The sequence below is a fragment of the Terrapene carolina genome, unplaced genomic scaffold (assembly GCF_002925995.2).
Source record: "Terrapene carolina triunguis isolate 2854851 unplaced genomic scaffold, T_m_triunguis-2.0 Scaffold66, whole genome shotgun sequence".
In the NCBI taxonomy this organism is placed as follows: Eukaryota; Metazoa; Chordata; order Testudines; family Emydidae; genus Terrapene; species Terrapene triunguis.
In genome coordinates, this window is record NW_020664417.1 from 148,112 (window position 1) to 165,904 (window position 17,793).

The following is a 17,793-nucleotide window of genomic DNA, read 5'->3' on the forward strand; positions in this document are numbered from 1 at the left end:
GAGTGCAATCCAAAGGCCCAATCCTGCTCCTATTTAAGTAAATGGGAGAAGGATCAGGCCCTATCTGAAATGAAGAGAGTCCACAATAAGAATGTTTTACATTTCTTTTATTTAGTGCCTAGATATTACCGTATTGTGCACACTACACATTACCCCCAGGAGTAATTAGAGAGAGGCAGAGCACAGCATTATCGCTACACAACTGCATATCATACTTGGTTGGAACAGTGTTAAAAATAACAGACAAATTGATAAGCACAAAACAGTTCAAAATATTTATCTAATTAATGTATTATTTTCCTGATTTCATAGAATCATAGAAGATCAGGGTTGGAAGAGACCTCAGGAGGTCATCTAGTCCAACCCCCTGCTCAAAGCAGTAATATCTAGACACTAAATAAAAGAAGTGTAAAACATTCTTATTATGGACTATCTTTTCATTTCAGATAGGGCCTGATCCTTCTCCCATTTCTCCTACTCACTCTCTCTCTGCCCCCTTTATAAGGCTGCTATTACAGAAGGGAAAGGGCACAGCTACTGTTTAATACATTTGGCCAAAGTAATTTCCTGGCTCAAGAATCTGAAGTCAAATCCTCCTCTTCCTAAATCCTCCTTCTATTCTCTACCCCTTAACTAGCAACTCTTATGGGTAAAAGAACTCAAACACATAACAACAATCAGTGTATGAAAAAGACTGTAGTAAAGGCATAGGTAATGAGAAGAATCTGATGCCCCATTCACGTACTAGCAGATCCAACTTATGCACCTTTTTATCTTCTCCTCAGCCACATTACAGTGTGTTTAAGTTCACAGATAGCTACTACTGTAGATGCTTATGTCATCTGATTTATTTACTTTTGTTGCACTTTACTATTCAACAGCATGCTGAAACTGAGATTAAAACACTGGTTGCACTATTCTGACCACATAGTTAACCGTCTTTTACATTAACTAGGAAATTTAACATGTTACATTATTTTAAAAAATCACCAGAAGAAAATGATCCATTTTATTTATAACGGAAGATGCAGCACTTTGTTAATTGATTAGAATGAAGGCGATCTAGAATTACTAAAATGACCATCCCATCTAATTGGGCTGTTGGTACTAAGAGGAGGCAACTGGAAGTGAAACTAGATCACATGGATGCCCGAAAGCCCATGGTTTAGAGCTGCCATGTAAAAGATTAAATGCTCTCACATATTCCTGAAACCAGCATATACAGTATATATCTAGATGATAACTTGTTTGATTTTGTTTTATGGAGGGAAGAAGGGGGATAATGCATTTGATTCCTAAAGTCTGTACTTGTTTTATTTGCAATGAATTAGAAAATAAGGAAATGTGAGATTTCAAGTAAAAAAATTTACCTTGCTACTAATTATGTGTGTGTGTGTGCCCATGCGCACACGCATGCACACACACACGGCCTGATTTATATCTCATATCAGTTTTACACATAGACTTGATGACTTCAGTCAAACTACTCCTAATTTATGCTAGTGTAAAATCAGAATTAAGTTCCTTTTTTTAAAGTCAATCTCTGTCAGATATTTTCTATCAGTTGCTGTAGAGCTTACAAAATCTGTAACATTTATTGTATATTACCAATGTGTATTTGAATGTAGTGCTATGTACAGCTTCATACAAATTGTAGCCACAGACATTCTGAATTTAAAATTAAAGGTCTATCTCCTAAAAAAAATATGTCAACACAACATTGTTTTATTCTCAATTGAAGGGACATAATGAGGTGAAAATAAATGAATTTTTCTTCTTCCCTCATGCAGCATTTAACAGGTTCTGTGCTGTAACTAGTTACTGTGATGTGTAAGCTAAGTCTTATCAAAATTAAAAAGAGCAGACAAGGATGAAGATACTTCTGAATAATTAAGGGAACCACAGGATTCTAAGTCACCACCAAAAGAAACAAAGAGTTGAGTGCCAGCATAGTGTTATACCAGCAAATGTCTCAGGAGATGCAGATTAGCAATCAGAGGCACAGCAGGATTTGAGCTCTCTATGATTGCTAAGCAAGGGTTGGGAATTCAGCACTTACTGAAAGGTTAAAGACCAGAAAATAGAACGGTAAGAGGTAGTCTTCATTATTAAAAGCAGATTATTCTCCTTTCAGAATTTCCGCTACAGGTCCTATTCTCCTCCAGAATTGGCAGCATCGGTATATGCCGACCACCTCCTGGATTTCAATAGATGCTGGGTCTCACCACTCTGTTACAGAAGAACGTTAGTTATTGTGAAATGTGTCAGATGGAAGCCAATGTGTCTATTACTATGATCTGGAGCATCTGTTACCATGACCTAAGGGACTAACTTTAGGAATGAGAAGATAGATAAGTAAACATAATTGTTTATTTGCTGATCTTCCATTTTCCTGAAACTCCCACCAAAGATTCATAGGACTGGAAGAGACGTTGAAAGGTCGAGTCCAGTCCCCTGCCCTCATGGCAGGACCAAATACTGTCTAGACCATCGCTGATAGACATTTATCTAACCTACTCTTAAATATCTCCAGAGATGGAGATTCCACAACCTCCCTAGGCAATTTATTCCAGTATTTAACCACCCTGACAGTTAGGAACTTTTTCCTAATGTCCAACCTAAACCTCCCTTGCTGTAGTTTAAGCCCAGTGCTTCTTGTTCTATCCTTAGAGGCTAAGATGAACAAGTTTTCTCCCTCTTCCTTATGACACCCTTTTAGATACCTGAAAACTGCTATCATGTCCCCTCTCAGTCTTCTCTTTCCAAACTAAACAAACCCAATTCTTTCAGCCTTCCTTCATAGGTCATGTTCTCTAGACCTTTAATCATTCTTGTTGCTCTACTCTGGACCCTCTCCAATTTCTCCACATCTTTCTTGAAATGCGGTGCCCAGAACTGGACACAATACTCCAATTGAGGCCTAACCAGCGCAGAGTAGAGAGGAAGAATGACTTCTCATGTCTTGCTCACAACACACCTGTTAATGCATCCCAGAATCATGTTTGCTTCTTTTGCAACAGCATCGCACTGTTGACTCATATTTAGCTTGTGGTCCACTATAACCCCTAGATCCCTTTCTGCCGTACTCCTTCCTAGACGGTCTCTTCCCATTCTGTATGCATGAAACTGATTGTTCCTTCCTAAGTGGAGCACTTTGCATTTGTCTTTATTAAACTTCATCCTGTTTACCTCAGACCATTTCTCCAATTTGTCCAGATCATTTTGAATTATGACCCTGTCCTCCAAAGCAGTTGCAATCCCTCCCAGTTTGGTATCATCTGCAAACTTAATAAGCGTACTTTCTATGCCAATATCTAAGTCGTTAATGAAGATATTGAACAGAGCCAGTCCCAAAACAGACCCCTGCGGAACCCCACTTGTTATACCTTTCCAGCAGGATTGGGAACCATTAATAACTACTCTCTGAGTACGGTTACCCAGCCAGCTATGCACCCACCTTATAGTAGCCCCATCTAAGTTGTATTTGGATGTATTTGTAAATAAATATTACAAATCATCCCTAATAACCAGTGGGGCTCAGTGGATAATGTTCTGTTCTTCTACCTGGAGGTGAATCCTAATAAAAGATTTGGAAAATGGACTTTTTTATTTCATCGATATGGTAAAAAAATAATAATCATCCCTACTAAATTAATCCCAGTTAGCACTGAGAGAAATGTTTCCACCAGAACTTATTTTGGATAAAAATGCAGGCTCAAGTTGACCAAAACATTTCTCAAATTTATGTAAAATTTGCCAAGTTTTCTTAGTTGAAAAAAAAAAAATCTGAAAAATATTGAGTTGTTTTATTTATACATTTTCAAAGTGACATTTTAATTTTTTAATTCAAAATGACAATTTCAAAATTTCCTTCAAGTTTATTAAAAAAAATCTTTAAAAAAAATCAAAATTAAAACAAAGGGTTTTGTTTTGGGTCAAATTAAATGTTTTGTTTGACCCAAAACACGTTTGTTTTTTTTTACTTTTTGGTTCGCCAATATTTTCTTTCAGTTTTTCAGAACTGCCAGTGATATGAAAAAAAAAATTACATAACTTTAATCCCTGCTAAAACTAACCAGTATTCCCAAACAATCTGAAGATCATTTACATTTATCATCATCTATAACTTGCTTCTTTTTCGAAAAAGCGAGACTACCAGCCTGAGACTTTCTTCACTGAAAATTTAAAACCTTGGCAATTTATACCTTAAACTAAAAGTTTCATGGTTCACATGTGCATGAGAATTTTGAATGTCAAGAGCATATCTCTCACCCAATTAATATTTTTCATAGTCGGGATTTATTTCTACTACTTAAGACCAAAGAATTTCATGCCATATTAATTGGAAATCTTTTGCTTTGCAGAACACCAACACAAGCTGTTTGTCCCTGGCTCCATGTACATAGAACACTTTCAGAAGAATGTGGTCCGGCTAGAAGTACTATCTTGTGGTGTAAACTGAATCTACAGCAGAAATTTCAAAGTAAAAGGTCAATGACGAGAGATCTGTTATTATGCAAATGTTTTAAACAATGTCCTGTTCAACTTGGTTTGGCTTGCGGTTAGCTGATTAAACAGTATATGCCAGTTTCATAAACTAGCCAGGTTTCTGAACAAGGGCGTAGTCCTGATTTGTCTAGGACAGTCCTAGGTTTTTACAAACAGTCCTGATGACCCAATGTCCTGGAACACAAAGGAAGATTTTCTGCCTGCCTGCCAGCCTGACTATTTTTTAGAAAGTTCTGAGGCAAGGTGGGGTCCTCATTAAGTTACTACACAAAAGGGCAATCACAGAAAGATCTGGCTGCAGGGCAGAAACTCGACTGGTTCTTGGCTTCTGGGCCTTCCACAAAGAATACATCTGCAGTAAGAGTGAGGACACTACAGGGGGAGAAGTAACTGTTTGGGGAGACGTGGGATCTCCATGGGTTCAGCTAGTTAGTAGAACCCTCAACCTTTTGAGGCCTTGATCTGAGATACTCATTAAAGTCACTTTAAATTCACCAGGATGTGTTGACTCAGGCCATCATATTGTGGTGAGAAACCCAGCACTGCTATAAATTAGTCTAGTGTACAACCTATTCATGTATAAAGCACACTGCTGGAGCTCTGCTAATAAAAGAGCATTAACCCTTTATCTGTGTGTTTGCCTAGATTGTCTTCTGCAAGACACTGTAAGGGAGGCCTGGAGCCCTTAAAATGATGTGGTGAGGTGGGGGACAAGAGGATAGAAGGAACCTGGAGCCCTAAAAGAGCAGCTATAGAGGGGAGTAGAGGACACTGGAAGCACCAAAGAGTATCTTTGGTGGACTGGTGGGGGAGAAGGGGCTTAGAGCCCCAAAGAATAGGAAGTTACTTACCTTAAAGTACAGTAACTGGAGGTTCTTCGAGATGTGTGATTCCTGTCTGTATTCCACTGTGGATATACATGTGCTCTATAAGCCTGGAGCCTGAGAATTTTGAAAGCAGTGTCCATTGGTCCGCACATGTGACTTGGTTCACCTTGTGCCCCTGACCAAGGAGAGAAAGGTTGGGGTGGAAACACTGCCTCTCCATTTCCTACTCTACTGTAAACCAAAAGATGAGCCAAAGCAGAGGGGAAGGAGGGCAGGTAGTAGAATACACATACAGACTATATCTTGAAGAACCTCAGGTTACTATAAGGTAAGTAACTTCCTCTGCTTTGAGTGCTGGTCCCTATGTATATTCCACTGTGGGTGACCGACAAGCAGTACTCATGTAGGAGTAGGGTACAAGGATGCAGATGGCAGAGCCGAACGAAGGAAGGCCATTCCAAAGGATGCATCAGTGATATAGTCCTGAACTAAAGCATAATGCCTTGCAAATGTGTAGATAGATCTCACAGCTGCTTTGCCAATATCAAGTAGAGGCACTTCTTGAAGCGATGCCATACACGTAGCTTGCACCCCATGAGGGGGAGGAAGATTAAACATCTGATAGCAGAGCAAAATACAGCCCAAAATCCATATTGAGATTCTTTGAGAGGATATAGCCTGACCCTGAATTCTTTCCACTATGGCGACAAATAGCCCGGGAGACTTTCTGATAGGTTTTGTTCTCTACAGGTAAAAGGCCAAAAAGCTCGTTGAACACTAAAGGAATGGTGCCTCCTTTCTTTTGAGGATGGGTGACATTTTTGAAAAAACCCAGATAAACACTGGTTTAGGTGAAACTCTGAAACTACAGTGGAGGTGAATTGAGGGTGCACATATGAAACTTTGTCCCTATGGAATATAGTCTAAGGAAGGTCCTCCGTCAGCACTCCAAGCTCACCAACCCTCCTGGCTGAGATGATGGTTACCAGGAATGCAACTTTCATGGATAGGAGAGACATGGAGCAAGAAGCTAATGGTACAAAGGGAGGCATAGTGAGTACCGAAATAATAAAATTTAAGTCACATTGAGGAGCTTGCTTTTTTATTGGCAGAAAGGTTCCAATTAGGCCTTTCCAAAATCTGTTAGTCAGTGAGTGTGTGAAGATTGAGTAACCCTCTTAAGGTGAATGGTATGCACTGATTGCAGCCAAGTGGACATATAAGGAGCTCATGGACAAGCCTGCTATCTTTCGGGTAAGAATATAGTCCAAAATAAGAGAACTGATGGGGCTATAAGTCTTTGATTGCCCATACAGAAAAATGTCTTCACTTGGCAAAATAGCATTTTCTAGTGGAATCCTTCTCAGAAAAGGTGCTCTGTACTGCATCAGAACATAATACATAATATTTCTAAAACTATTTACAGATAAAGGAATAAAGATGAAGCTTTGGACACTGGAGGTTCCGACCCAGACTCGAGAAGGAACTGGAGAGGTAGTTGGTCCGACCCACTCCTCAGTCAGATGCACAAGGAGACTGAGGGCACGTGTGGACCAACGGGCACTACTTCCAAAATTCTCCAGCTCCAGATGCATTGAGCGCATGCCTACCTACAGTGGAATACACATAGGGACCAGCACTTGAAGAAGAACAGATACTGCTAGCTGTGCAATGAATAGATCGGGATGTCAGCAGCAGTGGAGTGCTCAGATGTAGCTCCTGTTCGTAGCCAGAAAAGATCCTTATATGAACACAGCCTCATGTAGAGGCAGGGGAGACGCACATTTTCAGGAAATCTAAACTACATATTTAAGTTGATGAGGAAGAAGTTTAATTCTAGATCAGCGGTTCTCAAACTGTGGGTCGGGACCCCAAAGTGGGTCGCAACCCCATTTTAATGGGGTCACCAGGGCTGTCATTAAACTTACTTGGGCCCGGGGCTGAAGCCAAAGTCCAAGCCCCACCACCCACGGCTGAAGCCCTCAAGCTTCGGCACCCCCCCCACGGCGGGGGTGCTCAGGCTTCGGTCCCCCTTTCTGGGGTCTTCTAGTAATTGTAGTTGTCAGAAGGGGGTCGTGGTGCAGTGAAGTTTGAGAAACCGTGTTCTAGACACTTCTCTATTGCCACAGAATTTAAATTAATTAATAGGCTTGTCCAGATAGCTTCCTGGTGAACATCTGCTTGGAAGTGTAATGTAGGATAATTAAATGCTCCTATAAAGGTTCGACACCAGTAATTATTTTTTGTGGAAAGACATAAGCAAAAAATAAAGGCTCTTTCGTATGTTGCCAGTGGTCTACATTTTGGTTTCCTCCATCAGTCCCCTTTTAAGAGAAATATCATTTATTTCTATTTAAAAAAATGATCAGTGTATTTCTAGGGTTAGGGTTAGGGTTAGGCTGGAATTTTAAAGGCTGCTTTATCAACACACTGCTGTTTTGATCTGATTATAAAGAAAAAATATGAAAGGCAATTAAGAAGGGCTGTTGTTTTTTTACATATATCTGGTCAGAAAATAAATCAGTAAGGCTTTGCTCACAAATATGAAAGATAATAAACTGTACAGACTTTAATATAGTCTAGAAATTGTTTTAGAAAAATAAATCAAATGTTGATATTTATGACAAAAAGTTCAATTTCAGAAGGGAGATTTAATCAAATGAACTATGAACAATAAAAAATGGCACTTTAGTTACTGTCACTTAAGAACAGGCAAAAGCAACTTTAAAAAAATAAAAGGGATTTTTGTTCTGAACTGTTTCTTGATGTTTTTAAGTTTTGAGGCTGTAAAACCAGACCACTCACTTACCCAGGACTGAAAGAGAAGAGAAAGGATGATTTAATTCTAACTAGGGAAAGACAGAGACATAAATTAACTCACAGAAAAACTGCAAGTTATGAAAAACCAACCTAAGTAAAACAACAACAAAAAACGTTTGTAGTCTTATGAGAAGGAAAATAATAAATTAAAATAGATGTTTGCTTTTCTCTGCAGATTGCATTTTCAAGAACCATTTCAGCACCTTAATTTAGATTTTTTACTGTAGCAACGACTTTCTTTTCAAAAGAATCCATTATTTTCTAGGCTACAATCAATTCATGAGCTGTACATCACTCACAGAGAAAAATGAAGTGCAGAAGAAAATATAAATTTAATATACCCATAGTCCTTCACAGATTAAATGGGCTTGTGCTCATAAAAAAAACAATGTATTCATACTCATGAATATACCCCTTGCCATATGTAAATTTTAACACACGACTACCATATTTCATAGTTATAACAAAGCTTGCTAAAAGTAAGTTCTGTAAACCTTTTCAGAAATTAAATTTTATTGTGATACTATCACATATTCTTGCTGATCAAGAGAGAATTTTAGGAGTAAAAGTGTTTCGACTGAATTTTTATACTGTTTATAAGAAATTCATTGGTAGTATGCTGTAATGTCCAAAGCTATAGGCTGAAGGTACTGTTGCCCACTAGAGTTTATATTTATAAGTACATAGGGCAGCAGTTTTTCCTTTTAAATGAAAAGATTCAGTCTAGCATACATACATACATACAATATATATGTTGTTATACCTCATTAACATATCTTTTTATGTTCTAAACTGATACAGCTTCAGTTACATATTCAGTTACGGACATAAGTCTAGTCTAACTTACAAGATCATGCACTCAGCACTAATCTAACTCTGCTTTCCACTGAAGTTTTACCATTAACTTCAATTGGACCGGAATAAGGCTAACATTGAGCATTTTTGGAAATCCCACCTCAGTCAATAATAGGCCCAAAAGCAAGATTGGCTGCCAATATAAATGCAAGTGAAACTGAAAATTTTACAGTGTCTGTTTGTCACATCCACATTACATCTTTGAATGGGATTTTCAAAACTACCTAAGGAGTAAGGCACACATTGAAATTCCATGGGACTTGGATGCCCCATGCATTTTAAAGCATTTAATTTTACTTTTAAGTAATGTGGACAACAATGTTTAAATCAACAGTTGCTAAACCAAAAAAGCAGGAGCACAAAAAAGGATTTCCACATATTATGATTTCAGAAAACTGTGCATCTAAGTTTTCAAAAGTGGGACCCTAAAGTTAGGCTCCTAGTTCTCCATTTAGGCACCCAAATAAGTGGCCTGATTTGCGAAAGATTTGAACAGCTCCCCAGAGACTGACGTCCATGGGAGCTGCTGGCAGCTAAGCACATATGAGAATGAGGTTGTGTATCTGTCAAGGGAGGAAAGACCTTGTTTCCAACTTGATGGCCTTTCTGTCTGCATGTAGTACAATAACTTTTGAACTCTTTATCTGATCAATTCCAAAATTTCAGGGAATATTCTAGGCTTCATTGGGCAGAATCCTATTGATTTTGATGTAATGTGGAAAACCAGAAAATCCTCACCCCACTCCAGTCTGCTTGACCCTCACAGGATCCCTCACCCCTTCCCATTTTTGGCCAGTCCCCCCAGACGGGCTCTCTCTCCCATTAGTCAGGCCCCTCGCCAAACAGGTACTCAAAATACCTATGGGGAGGGGACATGGGGTAGAGCTGGGTTTACAGTTTGGCCTGCTTTAGCAATGAAGTGTGCAAACCTCTAATTTAGGTGCCTAAATGTGGATTTAGAAGCCTAATTTTAGGCTCCTACTTTTGAAAATCAGAGTCTTTGTAAATGTACAGGATTTTTTTCTACTCTTGAAACTACCTCTCTGATCTTACTCCAAGATAGAGACCAGACCTAAAAGCAAACTTCTTCACTCAGCTGTACAAACAAGGTACTTTAATACTTGAGAGCTTTTAGGATGGATATAAAACTAGTTCTCTGGCAGTCACACACTTTCCATGCTCAGCAGGATATTCTATTATAGGGAAAGGGGAGTAGATACATTTCAGTGACTTGATAGTGTTCATGGAGATTCTATAGCATGAAAACAAACAGCCTCTCTCATAAGATTCTGAATCCTGATATTCCTTCTGAAACTGAACAGCCAATTAGAAGAAAAAGTGTCCCCTATTGTGTGAGTCATTGACTGAATTACCTATTTCAGAGTAGGTTGCACAGCAAGGAATTTCCTCTGTGCCATCTTATTGAACATCAACAGTGTCTCCTCAACAACTACAACCCTTCTGTGTTTTCAAGCTGTATGTTTGCTTGCTATAATAACCCTAATAGAACAGCTGGACAGCACACAATAATAATAATAATATTGGTTCAAACTATTCAATGGAACAGTCCTTTGTGGATTTTAGCTCTTCCCAATTCATAGCAATTACCGTTTAGATTTTCTTCTTAATCATCTTCCTTGGCCTCAACATTGCTTTACTAATGGAAGGGATGGGCAAACTGGTTTGGGAACAGTAAAGAAGCAACAAACTGTCTAACCAAATATTTTAAAAAGTTTGAAAATGTTCAAGGGAGTTGCAAGGCTCCTCCTGTCTCTGTGTCTTTGAACTTCCTGTTTTTTGGCTGTGACAGTGTTTTGAGCTCTCCGGGGAAAACACAAAGTGTTTGAAATTTTGAGAGAGATTTTTGAGTCATTCCAATCTCCATTTTGAGCTGTGGTTTTTGAGTTTTTTTGTTCGTGTGTTTTGTTTTGTTTTTCACACGTTGACATTGCTATTAATGGGGAGAAGACATTACTGAGTATGAGACAAAATCATACTTCTGTTGCTGGGCTTCTGAGGTAGCCTAAAGTTGGCTCAGGTGAAGTATATATTCATAGATGTGCACTGAGACTGCTGGCAGATAAACTAGTGTCTCAGTATCCTCAGAGTGTGATTCTTCGTGGCCGACAAAGTTATCATCAGTTCCAATTGGTTTACACTTTCGAGACAACAAGCAACCCAAATCAAAATCTTTGTCAGCCTCTACTGTGAATGCTTGAATGCAGGGCCACAACGGTGAGGAGAGGAAGGGTTTTACTCTTCTATATTCATCTTCAACAAAGGGACACAAATCACAAAAACACCAAACATGAGCTCCAGGAGATGAAGTCAGTATGGATGGCTGGAGGTGACCGCCCCATAGGACATCACATCTCAGGGGAGCATTATGAGTTTGGAAGGAACTCCACTGTATAAAGGAACCTTCTCTTGCCAAGTGTTTCCTTTAACTTTCCATCTCTATGAAGCTATTCTGTATTTTCTCTTAATTTCTGTACTGACACACACCATATAAAGGGATTAAATTTTCTTACCAATATTAGGGTGTTTCAAAAGGCGACAGATTCTAGCTTCCCTTTCCAATTTCTGGTGATCTGCAAGAAAAAGAAACACAATCGTAACTTTTTTGTTTAATTATGAAAAGGCACATCATTCTATATGGTACTGTGAGTTGAAAAACATATGGTACAGTATGTGACATGTCGTTAAAATGTATCCTCCTTCTCCTATTTAGAATCACGATTGTACATTTAAATTGTATGCCACACTGAATCAAGATACTACATCCACCCTTTGCTTTGCCTAGCTGCTCAACCTATAGTAGTTTTAGAAAAATCAAGCTGCCTTCTCAGTGGGAGATGGGACATATTCACACCATGACCTATAATTATCAGATAATAAACTATGATTATAGAATTAATCAGAATGAAGACAGCCCTGAATCTTTAGAAAAATTCTAATCCTAGACTATTAAGTGTTTCAGTGATACCTAAGGTACTAAGTACATCACCAATGAAGTGCTAATATTCCATTGTAAAGACAACACTTTTCAACATGCGAGGGCATTATACCAACACAGTGATGCTATAGGAAGAGTGAGTAGCTAAATGATCAACAGCAGCATACCCCCACAATGCCTATATTACACTACTTCTCAGTTAAGCTGATTACCTGTTAGCCTAAGGATAACGTATGCTTTTTTGCCATTTATTCTGAAAGGTGTTTCTTTGTTGTGGATTGCTCTAATGTGGTCCCTGTATCCCAACACAGCCTAACAAACAAACAAGAACTTGTTCATAAAAAGTTATAGATATCAGATGGCTGGAGAAATATACTCTTCTAATGGACCTTGTAATCTTGTTTTCAGGGTCTTGTAGAGCAAAACTTCCAAAGAGACAAATGGAAGGTAATTCCTTTCATTTGTTCCTTTTAATTGATGTGGACCAGTTCCTCGTCATAATCCGACCCCCTCTCCTTGTTTGTGTTTTTGTAGTAGAATGATGTAAAGCATAGTTGTTTTATAGCTGTGGAGTAACAAGATGACCACATCTTTGACCACATCTTTGAACACAACCGAAGGTCAACAAATTAAATTATAGATCTCCGACAACAGCAACAGGATCAGAAACAGAACAGCATCAACATCTGTCTCACAAATACTGGATGTCACATCAACAGCATCTTACACCCAGCATGCTGGTGCTGAAGGACAACAATGTTGCTATATAAACTAAGGCCCATAAATTAAACTATAGCTCTTTTAATGTCATCATCATCATGTTTACAAAGTGTTATAGCTTCATCTTTCTTCCACAGCAGAGTCCACTTTAGCAGCAGTCTCACTGTGGCTTGGCCTCATAAGCCAGTGTGCAGATGTTCAAGGGACTATGCAAAGGCATACAAAGGAAAATATAATGAGGATAATGGATAAACGAACAGTAAACTGGAAAATGGAATCACTCCCAGCCTCCTCCTTGCTGATCTCATATGCAGAAAAAGGGGAAATCAACTGCAGTACAATCAAATGAGCCAGAAAAAAGTAAGACAGAAACAGTTGTTGACCCTAGTTCTAAGTTGTCTTTGGTATTGTCTGTCTGCCAAGTGGAATCAACTCCTGACCACTGAGGCGCGCTCTCTCTCTTTCTCTCTGGCCCCCACTTACTACATGAAATGAAATGGTGACCAAAAAAATACAGTGTCTGCTATGTGTACATAAAGCAATTGCTGACAGGTTTTCTGCATAGGGCTGAACAAGATGCAGCATATTTGTTATTCGTGCTCGAAGTGTTTCTTCATATTATCCTTCTCCTCCATGTCCTGTTCTTCAACACCACTAGCACCAGCTGAATGGCCTAGCTTTAGTAATCACATGGATTCAGGCATGTGTGCATTTTAATGAAGACAGCGCCTGTGGGGAGAGAGGTATGCCTGTAACTGCATAAAGCACCTTATGTGCTAAAAAGACAGTTGAAGTAAACACTTAAGGGGAGACAGCTTAAGTGTTAAATAGCTACATGAAACAGTGCTGGCCACATATCCCTCTTTACCTGTCAATACAGAGAAGTGTCTTTATGGGCAGACAAAACAATGGTAGCTGGCAGATATCCATCAACCCTCTCTGTGGCCATAGATTTGGTTGACTCTTCTTGTAGCTTTTGGAAAATCCTGACAGTCTTCCAGGCCGTCTCCACCACAGCCATAGCACCAGACCCTGTTGCACATGCTTCTTTTTACAGCATGATGCTGCCCAGCATTTGAACCAGGACCCTTCTGCAGGCACTTAGTTAATTATTCTTTGCTTCCAGTGGTTTCTGTCCTCTGTGTTTTTAAATCTGAGGTCCTGTAACAGGCTAATGATGCTTGCCTGAAGTTACTTACCTTATTGGAACAAGTTCTTGAGATGTGTGGTCCCTATCTGTATTTCACTGTGGGGTACGCATGTGCACCATGCACCAGGGTCCAGAAGAATTTTCCAAGCAGTGTCCATCGGTCTGCACCTGCACTCTTGCTCTCCTCCTTCAAGAGGAGGTAATAGATGGTGCGGATTGACCACCTCTCTAGTTCCTTCTCTACCACAAATCATTTAAAGATCTGAAACAGGGGGGAAAGAGGGGCAGCTAATGGAATACAGATAGGGACCACACATCTCAAAGACTCCAGTAACAATAAGTTGAGTAACTTCCCTTTCTTCTTTGAGTGCTTGTCCCTACATTGGTGACTGACAAGCAGCGCTCAGGTAAGAAGGAGGGTGTGAAGGAGCAGGCAAGATAGATGCATATAGGATCGCCACCCTAAAGGATGCCTCATCTCTGGAGGCTTGAACTCGGGTGTAGCGTCTCGTGAACATATGAATAGAGCTCCACATTGCTGCTCTGCAAATGTCAAGTAAGGCCACTCATGAAGTGAGGCTACCGAGGCTGCTTTTGCTCAGGCGGGGTGAGCTCTCGCCCTGTGTGGTGGTGATGCACTCACTAATAAAGTGGGATACAGCACTTAGAGGTCCTCTGACGGGATGAAGGTTGTCCTCTCATTTGTTCCGCTACAGCAATGAATAATGTCAGTGACTTTCTGATCATTTTCCTTTTTTGCAGGTAAAAAAGCTAATGCACATCTCACACACAGGGAACAGAAGAGACTTCATTCATCAGAGATGTGAGGCTTTGGGAAAAACAAAGGAAACAAAGGAAAGTATATTGTCTGATTCAAGGCAGACAGGCTGACATTTGCAGGAAACTTAGAACATAAGAATGGCCACACTGAGTCAGAGCAAATGTCCATCTAGCCCAGTATCCTGTCTTCAAACAGGATACAATGCCCAGTGCTTCAGAGGGAATGAACAGAACAGACAATCATCAAGTGATCTATCCCCTGTTGTCCATTCACAGCTTCTGGCAAACAGAGGCTAAAGACACCATCCCTGCCCATCCTGGCTAATACCATTGATGGACCTATCTTCCAGTACATCCAATTCCCCCGACAATGAAAAAGTTGGGTCCATTTTCATCAGTGGTGAAGTCAATACTGTTGCTAGCACAGGAGATGGGGGTGGACTTCTTTCAGAGTCCCTGACGCGATGGTCTCAGTCTTCCTAATGAGGATTGGTGTTTCTAAACAGGGTTCTCAAGCCTGCTGGGTACAGCTGGGAAAAGAGCAGTAGATACTGCACATGGAGGAGATTCAGGAATCTCCAAGGCAGCAAAAGCAGCATTTGTGGTCACCACTGATTGGAAAGGAGCAAGGACAGAAGATGCAGTTTTCAAACCCTGATAACTGGGGCACAAATCTAAACCCTGCACCAGGGAGGCAGGGAGAATTACCTGCAGTGAGGATACAGACAACTAACTATTCTGATAAAACTCTACAAAACTATATACAAACGTTAAGAATTTTTAAAAAAATATTTACTAAATGAGGAGAAAGAATCAGCTCCAGACACTGGAGGATTCTCTCTCAAACCATGTAGCGGTAAATAGGAACTGGAAAGGCCGGTGTTCTGCACCACCCTTTATGCCCTAGGTATGATGCATACGGAGATAAGGGCATAGGTGTGGACCAACAGACACTGCTTGCAAGATCCTTCTGGCCCCAGGCCTATGGAGCACATGTGTACCTATAAAGGGGTTTACAAACCCCATACTGAGCATAGGCAGAAGGGAGAGGAGTCTTTCCTGCTTACAAGCAAGCAACTTGATCACACCCCCACACACCTGCCAGAACTGCCAATCCTTAAGACAGGCACCCACAGCTGAGGCCAACAGAGAAAACAAGACCAGCTATAAAGGGGAGAGAACAGAGCGGGAGAGGGAGACCTGATACACCAAAGGGACTACAACCCTGCACCAGGCTGCCTCTGAGAAAGCAACCGGGAAGCAGAAGGAGATTGCAACTCTGGAATTCAAGGGCTGATAGACTCAGTTTAAGGTGTGCGTTCAGGAATTGATCAGATTGGAAACAAAGTGAAGAGGGCCACTTAAGAGAAGCTTAGACCCCTACATAGGCCACACCCAGATGTGCTGACAGTACCCCACAGTGGAATACACATAGGGACCAGCACTTGAAGAAGAACCACAACATATAAGCAGGTCATCATCTTGCTGGAAAGTGTTAAGTGGATTTTGCTGACTCACTGGTTCAGCTATAAAGAAGGTGGGTGTGGCCCTCAGGCAGAGACAAATTTAGGTTTGGGGAAGATGGCTCCTGAGAGAAGGAACCCCAAGTGCAAGCAAATCAGGGAAGATGCCTTAGACTAGGAGAAATAGGGGGATTGAAACCTGAGACAAAGGCTTTGCCTGGAGTTTCATGGATGTAGTTTTGGAATTAGCATTTTGTTAACAAGGCAGACCTCAAGGAGGGGTGATTTTATATGGATTCTATGAAAGCACAGCTTTGTTTGGAGTAGAAGGGACATCACAGGCTTACACATCCATCAATGACCTGTGTGCAACACTTCCCATAACAACATGCTTTTGTAAATGTGACCACGTCTGAAGAGAAACCACCAGTCATCAGCAACTACTTGCACAGGCCACAGAACACCAATCCTCTCCAGTGTGCAAACATTTGAAGAGAGACCACCTCTTACAAGCGACCACTTTTGCTAACTCCCATGAGTGGTCGCTCTGGACAGGTTTTACGGTATCAGAAACCAGTTTATGGCTGCAATTGCAAAAAGGTAATCAGAAATAGAGAATGTAAATGAAAATGAGACATGCATGGGGGCTCTTTAGAATTACCACAATAATGGAAGAGCTTGGACAAACCCTGTGAGAGAAATATTAAACCTCTTATATATCATTCCATTGTGATGATAAAAAAAAGTTCTTAAAAACCCAGTGGATTACTGAATATGATGGGATTATAGACATTGGACATAGTGTCATAATGCCACACAGCATGAGGTTGGAATGCTAAGCATAATCCACAAGGCCCATATGGATACTGAGAAGTGTAAGAAACACAGCCTGAAATGCTCTATTCTGGCCAGACACAAACCATGCCATCAACAATAAAGCATCCAAGGGTGGACTCTGCAGTAAATACAGGATATAGAATGCAAAAGAACCACTGATACCACAGGAGATCACAGTTTTCTCTCAAAGGGATTCCAGACAAATTAACAGGTTTCAGAGTAGCAGCCGTGTTAGTCTGTATCCGCAAAAAGTCACAAGTACTCCTGTTCTTTTTGCAGACAAATTAACAAAAGCTAATGGTCCTCAATTTACGAGTAGTTCATTCTGGCAAATCTCTTTGACCAATCAGTTGAAACACACCTTTATCAAGATCTTAGTATTCATAATTAAATATGTTAGCAGGAAGGTCAATGCAAATAGCAAAGAATTTCACTGTAAAAGTTCTGCTGAGTTCAACAAATCCATATTTAGTACTTATTTAATATTTCAGCACACCTCACAAAATGATTTTCTAGGATCATCAGTTCAGAGATTTATGGGCAGAAAATAAAAATCTTAGTGTCAACATCTAACAAGCTTCTTGAGCTAAAGACAAATAAACCTGTAGGATTCACAAAAGAAGTACATATACTCGTTCATTAACCCGTTCGTTTATAAGCCGACCCCCCAAGATGGTTAGGTAAAAACAGCAAAAACTGTATGACCCCTTCATAAGCCGACCCTATATTTCAGGGGCTGGCAAACTTTGGCTCCCGGCTGTCAGGGTAAGCCACTGGCGGGTCGGGACGTTTTGTTTACTTTGAGCATCTGCAGGCATGGAGCCCCTCAGCTCCCTGTGGCTGCGGTTCGCCATTCCCAGCCAATGGGAGCTGCGG

The 17,793-nt window shown here is 40.3% G+C and overlaps 1 protein-coding gene across 1 annotated transcript in view; it reads right to left on the reverse strand.

The window, feature by feature from the left end:
• CAMK2D (calcium/calmodulin dependent protein kinase II delta) overlaps positions 1 to 17,793 on the reverse strand; it is a gene marked incomplete at its 3' end in the record, with an annotated part of 242,535 nt that overhangs the window by 144,710 nt on the left and 80,032 nt on the right. Inside the window, exon 3 of the mRNA XM_029910700.1 lies at positions 11,543 to 11,602. Coding sequence (XP_029766560.1) covers positions 11,543 to 11,602 — 60 coding nt within the window. The remainder of the gene's footprint in view (positions 1 to 11,542; positions 11,603 to 17,793) is intronic.